The following is a 13,846-nucleotide window of genomic DNA, read 5'->3' as shown; positions in this document are numbered from 1 at the left end:
AATTTTGCTATTTCACAATGGGCATTTTGTAACTGGTCAGACTGTGTAGTGGCTCTAGACTGCATATATATATTGAGGCATTGTAAAATACATCACAATTTAAAAGACTAGAATTTGATTACCTTTATGTTCATTTTCAGGTTAACAGCCAGTGATATCATGGAACCAAATCTAACCTACGTCTACCCTCACACCCGAATCCAATCATTGGTCAGTATTCTCCGCACCACAGCACATCATGCATACCCTGTCGTCACGGAAAACAGAGGAAATGAGAAGGAGTTCATGAAGGGAAACATCCTCATCAGCAATAACATTAAGTTTAAGGTAAATCTGCATTAGTGTGATAACAGCATGGTACAGGTGATATCACTTGTATCTCAGATGATGTGGAGAATGGTCCCTTGCAGCAAGTTAGAGCGTAGCTGAGCCTTTGGAGTAGTGTCACTGGACAGCGACATGTTCTATAGGATATTGGAAGCAAACGGATATTGGAAAGCCAAGTGGTGGGATTATATTTCATTTGCTCCAGTGGTGGGCACAATGGGTCAAGTCACTGCTTTTGATGTTATTAACTAATAAAGAAACTAATCAAACATCTTGGAGGGGGGGAGGGTCCCAAAGCCCTTGATAGTCATTAATTTGAAGAAAGGCCACAGTTATAACATTTTTTAAAAAAAGGCAGCCGCCTATTTGGGCATAGTAAGGCCTGAAATAGAAGCAAGATTAATTATCAGGTCATTAACACAAGAGATTCTGCAGGTGCTTGGAAACCCAGAGCAACGCACATAAAATGTTTGAGGAACTCGGCAGGTCAAGTAGCATCTGTGGAAATGACGTTTTGGGCCAAGACCTTTCTTCACGACTGGAAAAGAAAAGGGGAGGACACCAGAATAAAAAGGTGGGGGAGGAGAGGGGAAGGAGGTCCAGCTAGAAGATGATAGGTGGAGCCAGAGGTGTGGAAAAAGTAAAGGGGTGGGGAAGAAGGAATCTGATAGGAGAGGAGAGAGGACAATGAGAGAAAAGGAAAAAGGAGGGGCACCAGTGGGAGATGATAGGCAGGTGTGGAGAAGAGGCAAGAGGCCAGAATGGGGATTGGAAGGGGAGGGAAATAAAAAAATTTACCTGAGAAGAAATAGATGTTCATGCTGCCAGGTTGCAGGCTACCCAGATGGACTAAGAGTTGTGGCAAAAAAGGCTATGGACCAACATGTTGGAATGGTAATGGGTAAAGTGGTTGGCCACTGGAAGATTCCACTTTTGTCGGATGGAGCAGAGGTGCTCGACAAAACTATTCCCTAATTTATATATAGAGGAGAAGGAGGTTGCATCAGATGCAATGGATGACCCCAACAGATTTGCTGGTGAAGTGTTGCCTCACTTGGAAGGACTGTTTCTGGGCCCTGTAAGGGAGGAACTGAATGAGCAGGAGTAGCATTTTGGTCACTTGTCGGTATATGCCAGGAGGGAGTTAAGTTGGGAGGTTCAAATGGACAAGGGAATCACAGCTTATTGCAGAGAGTGGGGGAGAGGCAAAGATGTATTTTGTGGTAGGATCATGTTGAAGATGATGGAAGTTTTGGAGAATGATGTATTGAATGTGGAGGCTCATGGGGTGGGAGCAAAAAGGAACTCTATCCCTGTTAAAGCGGCAGGAAAATAAAGTGAGCGCCTTGTGTCCGGGACATGGAAAAGATGCAGGTGAGGGCAGCAGCTGTAATGTCCTCCTTTTTTCCAAACTGGGTGGCCTGAAAATGGAGCTGGAAGCCATGAGGAACTAGATGGTGGCGAAGCGAAGTTCCCAGGAAGGATACATGTTTATGGTAGTGAGATTGGGTGAGTACATGGTCGAAAAGTTTTTTCCAAACTGTGAGGCTGGAAAGTTTTATCAAGTGATATGTTTTGATGCAAATGAATCATAATACTTATTCCAGAAAATGTAAGCTACGTTACTTTAGTGTGAAATGATCATTTGCAGAGCATAGTCCAGTAACTGACCCTTCTCTGGACTGTATTCTGAATGTATGATGATGTACTGATGTCAGTGTAGGAGCCATGCATCTATTTTCTGTGTGTTGGAGCCATGTATCAATTTTCTGTCTGTATTGTATTTTCTAGCGAGTTTATTATGGTAATCTGTCATGTGGGTTGGGATGTGGTAGAAGCAAATGAGTATAGTTACAGTGGAGAGGGGTTGAGCCATGGAGAATGATATTTTTTGTTGACCGCTAATTGAGATGTTAACGGAATGCTATTCGATCTCTAACTTAGCTAATTGGGACATTATTTGGAATGTTATTAGACCACTTAAATACATACAGAACGCTAGTTCTGCTATCACTAAGTAGAACACTTAGTCAATGCTGATTTGAAAGCTAAGATCATCATATACCTAATATAATTTAGTTAGATTTTTATTGCTATAGGATCTTTCATCTTTCCTGGTTTCGTAATAAAAGATCAAAAGTACTTTTTTTGGCTTTGTAAATTCATTTGTAAATTGTAAGTTCATTTGTAAAGCAGTGTCGATCTCCTGACCTAGTCTCTCAGTGGTTTTGGTTTGTTTTAAAGTAACCACTATAGTCCGAATAAAGCCTGTGATGTCTATACATATCTTTCACTAATTTGTATAGATGTAGTTTCAGAAAAACAAAAGGTAAATTTGGGAAGCAGGGGAAAGAGGTTAGAAAAAGAAGTAAAGCAGTTTGATGTTTAATAGTGTACAGCAATGTAAAGAGTTCACAAAATATGAGATAAAAGAGAAAATACTGGGACTACTCAACAAGTTGGGCAGCATACTTCTACAGGGAAACAAGGTGGGCATTTTAGCTTCCAGTTATGGCACGGTGCTGAGCAGACATGTGTCAGAGCTCCTCCAAAAAGTTCTGAAATTACGCAACTAAACAACCTTGAATTACCTGAACAGCTCCAGTTTGTCTGATTGGAAACAGAGTGATAGCCTAAATGCCACCGAAACCAACAAAGCAGATGCAAAAGTCTTCGAAATTAGACCCCATCTGTAACCATGCAGTGCAAGCTAACGACAATGCTAGTGGAGAAGAGGCTACAGATGCTAGCACGGCAGCAGGCCCAAACCAAATCCTAAACACTATTCAAACAATGAAAGATGACTTTGTGTCAAGATTTGATGGGCTACTAAACGCTATACAAGGAGTACAAGCTGATCTGAAAGCTGTCACAGTGTGCATTACAGAAGCTGAAGAAAGAATTAGCACTAATCAAGATGATATCGCCTCTTTGTGTAATCAGAATACAACCATGAAAGCAGCTGTGGAGGCGTTAGTGTTTAAAATGGACGACTTGGAAAATCGTAGCCGCCGTTCTAACCTTCGCCTGGTGGGTCTTCCGGAGAGGGCAGAAGGGGTTGTTAAGGTCTATTTTTTGGAAAAATGGATCCCCACGGTGCTTGGTGCTGAAAACTTTCTTTGGGCCCCTGCTGATTGAGAGAGCGCACAAAATTGGCAGGGCTAACGAAGTTGAAGCACAGTCGGCTAAGCGACCCAGGGTAGTGATAATGAAGTTCCTAAACTACGTGGAAAAGACCTAGGTTATGAAGGCTGCCAGGCTGAAAGAACCTGTACTTTTCGACAATCAGAGAATCATGTTTTTCCCCGACGTCTCTGCCGAGCTCCTCAGACGAAGGAAAGTTTTTGATCCAGTGAAGAAAAGAGTTAGCCTCTCTCTCCAGCCCGGACCTACGGTATGGGATAATTCACCCTGCTAAACTGCTGGTGACCTACAAAAGAAAACGCCACACCTTTGACAGTGCACCGGCAGTGGAGAAATTTGTGCAGGAACTGAAGGGCTATAACTTGGAGGCTGCGGGCAGATGAGACAGTACAGCAGTTTTTTTTGACTTTTGGTTGAATAGGTATGTTCATAGTGCCTAAGGGACATAAATGAATGCTAACAAACGTTAGCGATGTGTTACCCACTGCATTGTTTATGCTAATGAATTTGCATCGGTTCTCGTTATCTTCAGTGGCACTGTAACTACGAGCAGGTTAAATTTGATAAAGACTCTGGGTATAATTTGGTTGTAATATTCTCTACTACTGATAACATTGGGACTCTGTTCTGGCTGTTGGCCATGCTGTTCCTTACCATGACGACGGCGCGGGAGGACCAGTTAAGCTCCATAATTAGTCCCTCTTTCGGGGCTGTCAGGAGGTGTTCATCGTGGGGTGGGTGGGTGTACTTCAGTTCGAGAAGTACACTTAGTTACGTTTACAATGTTCTAGTTGCTATTTCCTGGCTTCCACAACATTCGAAGAGTGCTTAATATACTTTTTGAAAAATCTGGAAGCTTTGATAGTGCCATTCTGTCATTGGATGCCGAGAAAGCCTTCGAATGGCAATATCTATTTAAAGTTTTAAAAAGATTTGGTATAGGGGGAACATTTCTAAGGTGGATACAGCTTCTTTATTCTAACCCACAGGCTGAAATTTTAACTAATGGGCTCTTTTCGGCACCTTTTAAACTCCAACGGGGAGCAAGACAGGGCTGTCCTCCATCTCCCCTCCTGTTTATCCTGGTCATTGAGCCACTTGCTATGGCAGTTCGAAAACAGGCTAACATAGCAGGAGTAACTATAGGAGATATAGAACATTGCATAGCCCTGTATGTGGATGACGTAATTTTGTTTTGCTCCAACTTGAAACAAACATTACCTGCCTTAATTGACCTGATAAGTACTTTGGTACTTCTGCAGGCTATAAAATAAACAACAAAACATCTGCAATATTATTCATGGATAAAGATGAGAGACTCAATCCCCCACTTCAAACTCCGTTTATGGTGTCAGAATAGGGTTTTACTTATCTTGGGTGTTAAAATTACTCCTACTAGTGATAAAATTATCCCAACTTATTATAACCCTCTCATAGACTCTGTTATTCAACTTATAAACAGATGGATGAAATTTCCCCTATCTTTGATTAGACGCATAAACATTCTAAAAATGCCAATTTTACTGAAGTTCCTGTACCTTTTCCAATCTATCCCACTTTTTCCTTCATCATCTTTTACTTATTAAAGAAAATTTTTTCTAATTTTAACTGGAATGATAGACGTCCAAGACTCAGGCTTTCCCTGTTATATCTGCTGTATAATAGAGGTGGATACAGCTACCAAATCTTATAGTTAGAGCAGTTACTTTGTTAAGGATCTCTCCCCTACTTGGGTCTCAATGGAATCCCAGTCGATCAATATCCCTCTACAAATTTATGTGTATTCAGCAGATAAGAAAAAACTGGTCAAACAAACTAAAAACCCTTTCTTAAAAAATACAATAATGGTTTGGTATGATGCTCTTGCGTATTTGGGACAGACATCAGTTATCCCAGTTTACTCCTATCTTTGGTAATGATAGCTTCTGGCCCAGCAGAGCAGACCCTGGTTTTAAAACTTGGTCGACCCGAGGCATAGCTAAGGTATCTGATCTGTATAATGGCAATATATCTGTCATTTGAAGAACTCAAGGCCACATATGGAATTCCAACAAAACACTTTTTTAAATGCCTTCAGTTGCGAAGTTTTATTATGTCCAGGCAAAGTTACAGTTTGAAGCTCCCTCCTTTATCTACCCTTGAAGACATCACTGAAATTATCTGAAGCTAGGGGACATGTGTCTGTATTATACAATTTGTTTGCAAGTAAATGCAATGAGTCATCAAACGACATACTACAAACATGGAGAACTGATTTGCAGGAGAATCTGTCAGAAAAAGAGTGGTCAGAAGCTTGTTCCTTAGTTCAAACCCAATCAGTGAACACTCATTCTAAATTACTACAATACAAATGGATAACCAGACAGTACATTACTCCAGCAGGTTGCATCACATTAACCCCAACATTCCAGACATATGCATTAAATGTAACCACCAAAAGGGGTCTCTGTTCCATTGTATGTGGGAGTGCCCCCAGATAATCTGCTTCTGGAAGAAGGTGCTGGATTTGATTAGTCAGATTATTGGAAAAAAGGTGCCCCTTGATCCTAAGTTATGTATTCTGAATATTTATCCAAACGACTTTGTAACCTCCAAAAATGTAAGGTCTCTGCTTAATATTTGATGCTGCTTAGTCTGTTCATGAAAGAAACCAACAACCAGTGAGCTCTCACAATGGCTGAAAGGAATGACTTCTTATCTTGCTCTAGAAAAGATAAGCTACATCACAAAAAAACAAACTTGGCAAATTTCGGGAAATTTGGGACATTTTCTACAAGTTTCTGGAGAGCAATATTCAGGATGATGAAAGTAACGAATTGAATTGACTGCTTTTTTTAATGGTGGGGTGTTTGCTTTTTTGTGTGTGTTTTTTCCTTTTGATTTCTTATGTATTGTATTTTTTTTCTTTTTCCTTTAACTTTGTTGTACTTTCAAACCTATGGATGATCTAATGTGTTTTCTTTTCACTCTGTAAAAGCAGTAAAGAGATGTTTAAAAAAAAAGGTGGGCATTTTGGGTCAGTTACTTTGTGCTCCTCAGATCTGTTGAGTATTTCCAGCACTATTATTTTTCCAGCATCGCCTATTCTAGAGCTGTGCCCTCTGGTCCTAGACTCTGCCACTACTGGAAACATCCTCTCCATGTTCACTCTATCTAGGCCTTTTAATATTTAAAAGGTTTCAGTAACATCACCCCCATTCTTCTAAACTCCAGCGAGCCTAGGCCCAGAGCCATCAGCTATAAAGAAACGCAATAGAATCAATGAAAAACTGCAGACGATGATGGACAAACAACCTGTGTGCAAAAACTCCGAAGCAAGAGGTTAAAGATATCAATAAACACTCCAGGCTGTTGATATCTCAGCTCTTCAGTACTCAGCCAGATACACCGAATGGGCCAAATGTTTTCTGTGAGTACACCCTCCTGAAGGATGCTCTCAGGTCAGCCTCAGAGACTGAAATCACAGCATTGATCACACTTCTCTTAAGAGAAGTGGTAGTTGGTGAAAATGCCCCAATGTTTTTTCGGTCAGAGCGAGCATAAAAGGCATTGAGCTCATTTGGGAACAAAGCCTTGTCGTATATGTTGCTTGAAATTAGCTTGCAACTTAACCTCTTTGGTATCTTGCACTAGGACTTTCAAGTCCCTTTGCACCTCTGATTTCTGACTTAGATACCATTTAGAAAATAGTCTACACCTATGTTCTTTATCCCAAAGTCAGTGACCATACACCTCCCTATGTCGTATACCATCTGCCACTTCTTTGCCCATTCTAATCTGTCCAAGTCCTTCTGCAGGCTGCCTGCTTCCTTAACACTACCTGCCCCTCCACATTTCTTTGTATCATCTGCAGACTTGGTCACAAAGCCATCAATTTCATCATCCAGATCTACCTTGTCAAATACCTTCTGTAAATCTATGTTTAAAAAATCCATTAACTCTCCTTCGTCTCTTCTGCCAGCTACTTCCTCCAAGAATTCTAACAGATTTGTCAGGCAAGATATCCCCATGCTGACTTCAGCCTCTTTTATCATGTGCCTCCAACTATCCCAAAACCTCATCCTTAATAATGGACTCTAAGATTTTGCTAACATCTAAAGTCAGGCTAATTGGCCTATAATTTCCTGTCTTTTGCCTCCCTCTATTCTTAAAGGGTAGAGTGATATTAATGATTTTCCAATCCTCCAGAAACATTCCAGAATCTAGTGATTTTTTGAAAGATCAGTGTCTCCTCAGCTCTTTCAGAACCCTGGGGTGTAAACCATTTGGGTCCAGATGACCTGTCTACTTTCAGACCGTTCAGTTTCCCAGGCACATTCTCCTTAGAAATAGTGACTACTCTTAATTCTGCCACCTAAAACACTCAAATTTCTGGCAAGTTGCTGGTGTCTTCCACAATACCCCATACATTCATTCATTCATTCATTCATTATTTATTTATTTATCTGTTTGTTTGTTTGTTTATTTATCTATCTATCTATCTATTTAGCTATTTATTTATTTATTTATCTATCTATCTGTTTATTTATTTATTTAAAATTTTTCTCTTTTTTTCTCCTTCTGGCCCTCTCACTATACTCCTTGCCCATCCTCTGGGCTTCCCTCCCCCTTTCTTTCTCCCTAGGCCTCCCGTCCCATGATCCTCTCCCTTCTCCAGCCTCATATCCCTTTTGCCAATCAACTTTCCAGCTCTTAGCTCCATCCCTCCCCCTCCTGTCTTCTCCTATCATTTCGGATCTCCCCGTTCCCCCCCCCCACTTCCAAATCTCTTACTATCTCTTCTTTCAATTAGTCCTGATGAAGGGTCTTGGCCGGAAACGTCGACTGTACCTCATCCTATAGATGCTGCCTGGCCTGCTGTGTTCACCAGCATTTTTTGTGTGTGTTGCTTGAATTTCCAGCATCTGCAGATTTCCTTGTGTTTGCACACAAAATACTTACTCAGTTTGTCTGCCTTTTATTTTTGTATCCCATTACTATCTCTCCAGTGTCATTTCCAGGAATTATTTCCACACTTGCTCCTCTGCTACCCTTTATATATCTGAAAAAAATTTGGTATCCTCTTATTATTGGCCACCTTTGTATGTCTTATTGCTTATTCTCTTATTGCTTTTTTAAGTACCTTCTGTTGCTTTTTAAAAGCTTCCTGATCCTTTAGCTTCCCACTTTTTCATATATATTATATGCCCTCCCCTTTGTTTTAATGCGTTTTCCCTTCTCAGCTACGATTGTCTTTCTCCCTTTAGAATGCTGCTGCTTCTTTGGGATGAGCCATTCCAAAGTTATTCCCAGAAAGTTGAGCCATTGCAGCTTTACTGTCAAACAAGGGGAAATAAAATGAGTGTTAACCATAGATCTTCAAACAAGACAGTGAACCAATTTTATCTTTGAAAAGTACAAAGCCAGGAAAATTAGATTTTAGCTACCCAAACATGACTGCGTGTGAACTTACTCGGAAAGCAATAAAGGGTGCAGAATTCCTAAAACGTATTCTGGAAAACTTTAGTCAGATGTAGTTGAACAGGAGAGCACTGGAGAAATGGGCAAGTGAGAGCAGTACCAATGGTGGGAGGGAAGGGAGTGAAAAAGTGGTCTTGGCTATACTGCAGATAGATTTAACATACTTAAAGAAAATGGAATTGAGAAACACTAAATAAAACTTCTGAATCAGTTACACAGAGATGTGATGTGACAAAAATAGCTGAATATTGCTCCTTGCCGCTAACTTCACCTCAAAGCCATGGTACTTTCATATTCACCCTTTTCCCCAACAATGTACCCTCTAATTTGCAAAGACCAGTGTGTGCAAAAATCTTGTGCTGTGCAATTTTTTGCCCAGTGACAGCAACGTGTGTGCACTGAATAATTTCTTCAATAAAAACAATATAAATAAGCCAGTTCAAAAATCTGCGGACAAATCATCCACATTGTAAACGCCATCTGTATCAGAAACCAGAAAAGGAAATTTGATTGTGTACAATTGTGAAATACACTTAACATACCAATGAGGTAGAGGGTGACAACCTTTTGTGTGCAGTTTAAATTCCTTTGTGCACTAGTAGCAAAAGATGTGTGTGCACTCACACCTTAGAGGGAACATTGTTCCCCATTGGTAGAGTAGTCAATAACTGAATAATTGGTTAAAGGATTAGTAGGAAGCTAATGCTTTTCAACCAGAAGATGGTGTTTTCTGGAACTTAATGCCAGAAGATGGTGGAAACAGAAGTCATTTTAATGAATGAAAGTTTGAAGAAACTAAACTACAGTTGCTGAAACGGAGGGTTCTGACTGTAAGACTAATTCTTATTTCTCCTCATATAGATGTAGCCTGACCTGCGGAGTAATTCCAGCGCTTTTCAATAGGTGCAGTTAATGTCAGAGAAATGTATACAATATACATCCTGAAATTCTTCTTTTTCACCAACATTCATGAAAACAGAGGAGTGCCCCAAAGAATGAATGACAGTTAAAACATTAAAACCACAAAGCCCCTCAATTCCCCCCTCACACACAAGCAGCAGCAAGCAATCCCCTTCCCCACCCCCACCAGCTAAAAAGCATCAGCACCCTCCACTGAGCACTCAAGTGTGCAGCAAAGCATCAATAAAGACACAGACTTGCAGTACCCCAAAAACTACTCATTCACCCGATAATTCGACATACCACAGGCTCTCTTTCCCTTATAAGGGAAAAAGAGGTGTCCCCATTTCATAGCAACAGGGGAGTCATAAGAAACAACTCACTGATTTACGAAATCCTGGAACCTTGAAGGTGCACTCGTCCTTCAGGCTGCGTCCTTGGGATATCAAAAAGTGGCTGGTCATGAGAGTCTGAAGGCAGGTCCCATTCCTGCAAAGAACAGAAGTCAGAGTGTAACTCCAGGTCAGGGTCTTCAGAAGAAACCCCCATACCCTGAAAAGGGGGGGGGGAAAAAAAGAGAGATATCAAAGATAGAAATAAAGCTGTTTCTGTAGATACAAGCAAAGGAGTTGCCATTTAGTGCCATCTTCTTATTTTTAAAAAATTGTGAAATTTATGTCTACAAATAAAGGGGGGTGGGTGGAAGTAGGAATAGGTTGGTTACCTTTTGTGTCTGACAAAGACAGAATGAGCCAAATAGCAAACTTCTGTACCTGTGATTTCTACATACAGGTGTCCCCTGCTTTTCGAACGTTCGCTTTACGAAACCTCACTGTTACGAAAGACCTACATTAGTTACCTGCTTTCACTAACAGAAGGTGTTTTCAGTGTTAAGAAGAAAGGCAGCGTGCAAAAAAAGAGCAGTGCCCGATAAAAGGCAGCGCGCTTATCGGGTACTGCTTTTTTTTTGCACGCTGCCTTTCTTCTTAACACTGAAAACACCTTCTGTTAGCGAAAACAGGTAACTAATGTAGGTCTTTCGTAACACCGAGCAGCCGCTCTCCCCCGGATTCGGAACAGCATTCTCGCCGGCATTGCTTAAACGCGTGCCTGTGAGCAACCGTTAGCAAGATGAATTCTAAGGTATCGGAAAAGCCTAAAAGAGCTCGTAAGGGTGTTACACAGCATAAAACTAGACATAATTAAGCGTTTCGATCGTGGTGAATGAAGTAAGAACAAAGTGAGTTTGGCTTGTGGAAGCTGACGAACATGATGTTGAAGAGGTTTTAGCATCCCATAACCAAGAACTGATAGAAGAAGAGCTGATGCAATTGGAAGAGGAAAGGATAACAATCGAAATGGAATTCAGTAGCGAAAGTGAAGTCGTACAAGAACTGAACGTGAAGCAACTGCATGAGATTTTCGATTCAATGATAAAGTACAACTTTAATTTTGAAAGGGTACGTCAGTTTAGGGCATACAGTATTTGCAAGATGGTTTGAGTGCTTGCAAAGAACTGTATGATAGAAAAATGCGCGAGGCTAAGCAGTCAAGCAAGCCTTCCACATCAGCCACAGCAGCTGATGAACCTCGACCTTCGACATAGAGGCGGGCAGTCATAGGAGAAGATGAGCTGCCTGCCCTAACGGAAACAGAGGACGAGATGACACCCCAGCATCCCACCACCCCAACACCCAGGCCGTGGACAGATACCGATTCGTGGAGAATGCGGCGGTAGCCGGGAGGCACACAGCACGTCTTTAAGAAAAAAGCCAAAATAAACATGCTAATTAATTAGGTGCCGCCCGGCACATAGTTGTCGGCCCAGATCAGAGACGATTGCGGCTTGCGTCGCCTCTGATCTGGGCCGACAATTACGTGTCGGCGGCACCTAATTAATTAGCTTGTTTATTTCAGCTTTTTTCTTAAAGATGTGCTGGGTGTGTCCCGACCACCGCTGTACCCCTGCATGTTTCGCAGATCAGTATCGGTCGGCGGCCCGGAGGGTGGGGGCCACTGTACCACCCAAACTCCGATGACTCAGTCTAACACACCATCATCAGTGTGCTCGGCAAGCTGTCTTCCCGATTCCCATAAGTGATACTACACTGTACATACATTATTTCTACTTTATATAGGCTGTGTATTTTTACATGTTATTTGGTATGATTTGGCAGCTTCATAGCTTAAAGGTTACTAGAGAGAGTGTTTTTGCCAACAGCGCTTGCGTGAGATTTTCGCTACGGAGAACAGTGCCGGCAATGATTGTGGAAAAGTATTTCTATTTTATATAGGCTGTGTATTTATCATATCATTCCTGCTTTTACTATATGTTACTGTAATTTTAGGTTTTATGTGTTACTTGGCATGATTTGGTAGGTTATTTTTGGGTCTGCAAACGCTCACAAAATTTTCCCATATAAATAAATGGTAATTGCTTCTTCACTTTACGACATTCCAGCTTACGAACTGTTTCATAGGAACGCTCTACCTTCAGATGGCGGGGGAAACCTGTACTATTAAATGCTGTGCAGTTATGATGGTAGCCACCAGAGTGCGCCTGTGATATATCGCTCCTGAGTTTTTCTCACCTTTCACTTTCCTGAAGTTCATTTCACTTGTACAAATAAATGCTTGCATGTTCTGAGACCTCTTGTCAACTAGTACTTTATTTTCCCTGATCTTTTTCTGTAATTGTCAGTTTTTTCCTCTTTTGCAACCCCTTTTCCCAGTGACTTTCAGCTCATATTGTCCTTGCCATTGATCGCAAAAGTACATCCCTTTGGTGATTTTATTGAGTAATGTGCCCAAAAAAACCCCCCACAAGAAACCATGTACCAACCCAGCTTTCTCTATCTGTTGTTTGTTTGAAGCATGCTCTTTGTTTCATCCATTTGTGTGTTCATTATGCATTATTTAGTTATTTAATATATATTTACATGCTCTACAAAGTGACCTAATCTTTTTTATAATTCAAAATCTTTCTACTGCAGTAATCTATGCAAATCCTTATCAAAAACAAATTACGGTTTCAAACAAATACTCTTTCAAGCAGACTCTTTGATCTGAATGACCTTGGTGTTGTAAGGCCTGCTGGGATCTTGAATATTTCATTGTATTTTTAAAAGCAGCCCATAGACTTGTATTGAGCTGATCATAAGACATCATGGATCCTTGATTTCCATATCAGGAGATCACAGTCTGTGTGGATGGGAAGGTGGTTGTTCCTTTCCATACCTTGTGGCACATCGGGTAGCAGTTTTAGTCATTTCTTTAGCATTTGTCTTTCTCTCGAGGCCAAGTTGCTAGCTCGATGCTCAACCCAGCACAGATGGAAAACGTGCAAGGAGCCAGATTCGAATTCTGCACCACAGGCTGCTTGAATTGGAAGGTTACATGTTTGATAAAGGAAGTTTTAATATGTCTTTCATGATCTCAATGTCACAAAATACTCAATGCTCTATTAAGTAGTTTTGAAATGCATTCCTTACATTATAGCATTGATTGCTGTGGCAGACAAGTTTGCTCTATCCAGTGCTGGTTGAGGAATAAATATTGGGGCGAGCACAAGGAAGACATTCCTCTACATTAAATAGTGGTTTTGGAATTGTTTGTCTACTTGAGAGGGCTTACCTGAAGGAGAGCATATCGGTACTACACTGGGAGAGTTGGTGAGGGTAGTGCACCAAGTTCCTGGGAATCATTTGATTTGGCAGTAAAGTGTGTTGGCGTGGAGTCATGGCTGCAGGTTTTTACCAGTTGCTTGTATAATGTAACTGGATTTAAAACTGTAGCCACTGGATAAAAGCAAATCTAAAATACCTTTATTTTTCTTTGAATGTCTATGGCATATTAGAACATCTCAGTTCTTACATCAACAAGAACAGTAGTGAGAGAAGTTCAAAGATTAATGGTTGAAAATGTAGTTTTAGAATTTTGGGTAAGGTAACCAAGAAGCTCACTGACATATCTCATGAAATAGCTAGTTTTGTGGTGGCAGTACAGTGCAATCTAT

General features: G+C 40.9%; 1 protein-coding gene across 1 annotated transcript in view; it reads left to right on the top strand.

Annotated features, from left to right (window-relative positions):
* Window positions 1–13,846, top strand: part of clcn6 (chloride channel 6) — a 69,428-nt gene that overhangs the window by 37,524 nt on the left and 18,058 nt on the right. The window contains exon 18 of the mRNA XM_063032970.1: window positions 141–327. Coding sequence (XP_062889040.1) covers window positions 141–327 — 187 coding nt within the window. The remainder of the gene's footprint in view (window positions 1–140; window positions 328–13,846) is intronic.

The sequence above is a fragment of the Mobula hypostoma genome, chromosome 25 (assembly GCF_963921235.1).
Source record: "Mobula hypostoma chromosome 25, sMobHyp1.1, whole genome shotgun sequence".
Lineage (NCBI taxonomy): Eukaryota > Metazoa > Chordata > Chondrichthyes > Myliobatiformes > Myliobatidae > Mobula > Mobula hypostoma.
Note: the sequence above shows the minus strand (reverse complement) of the source record. Positions and strands in the feature narration are given on the sequence as shown.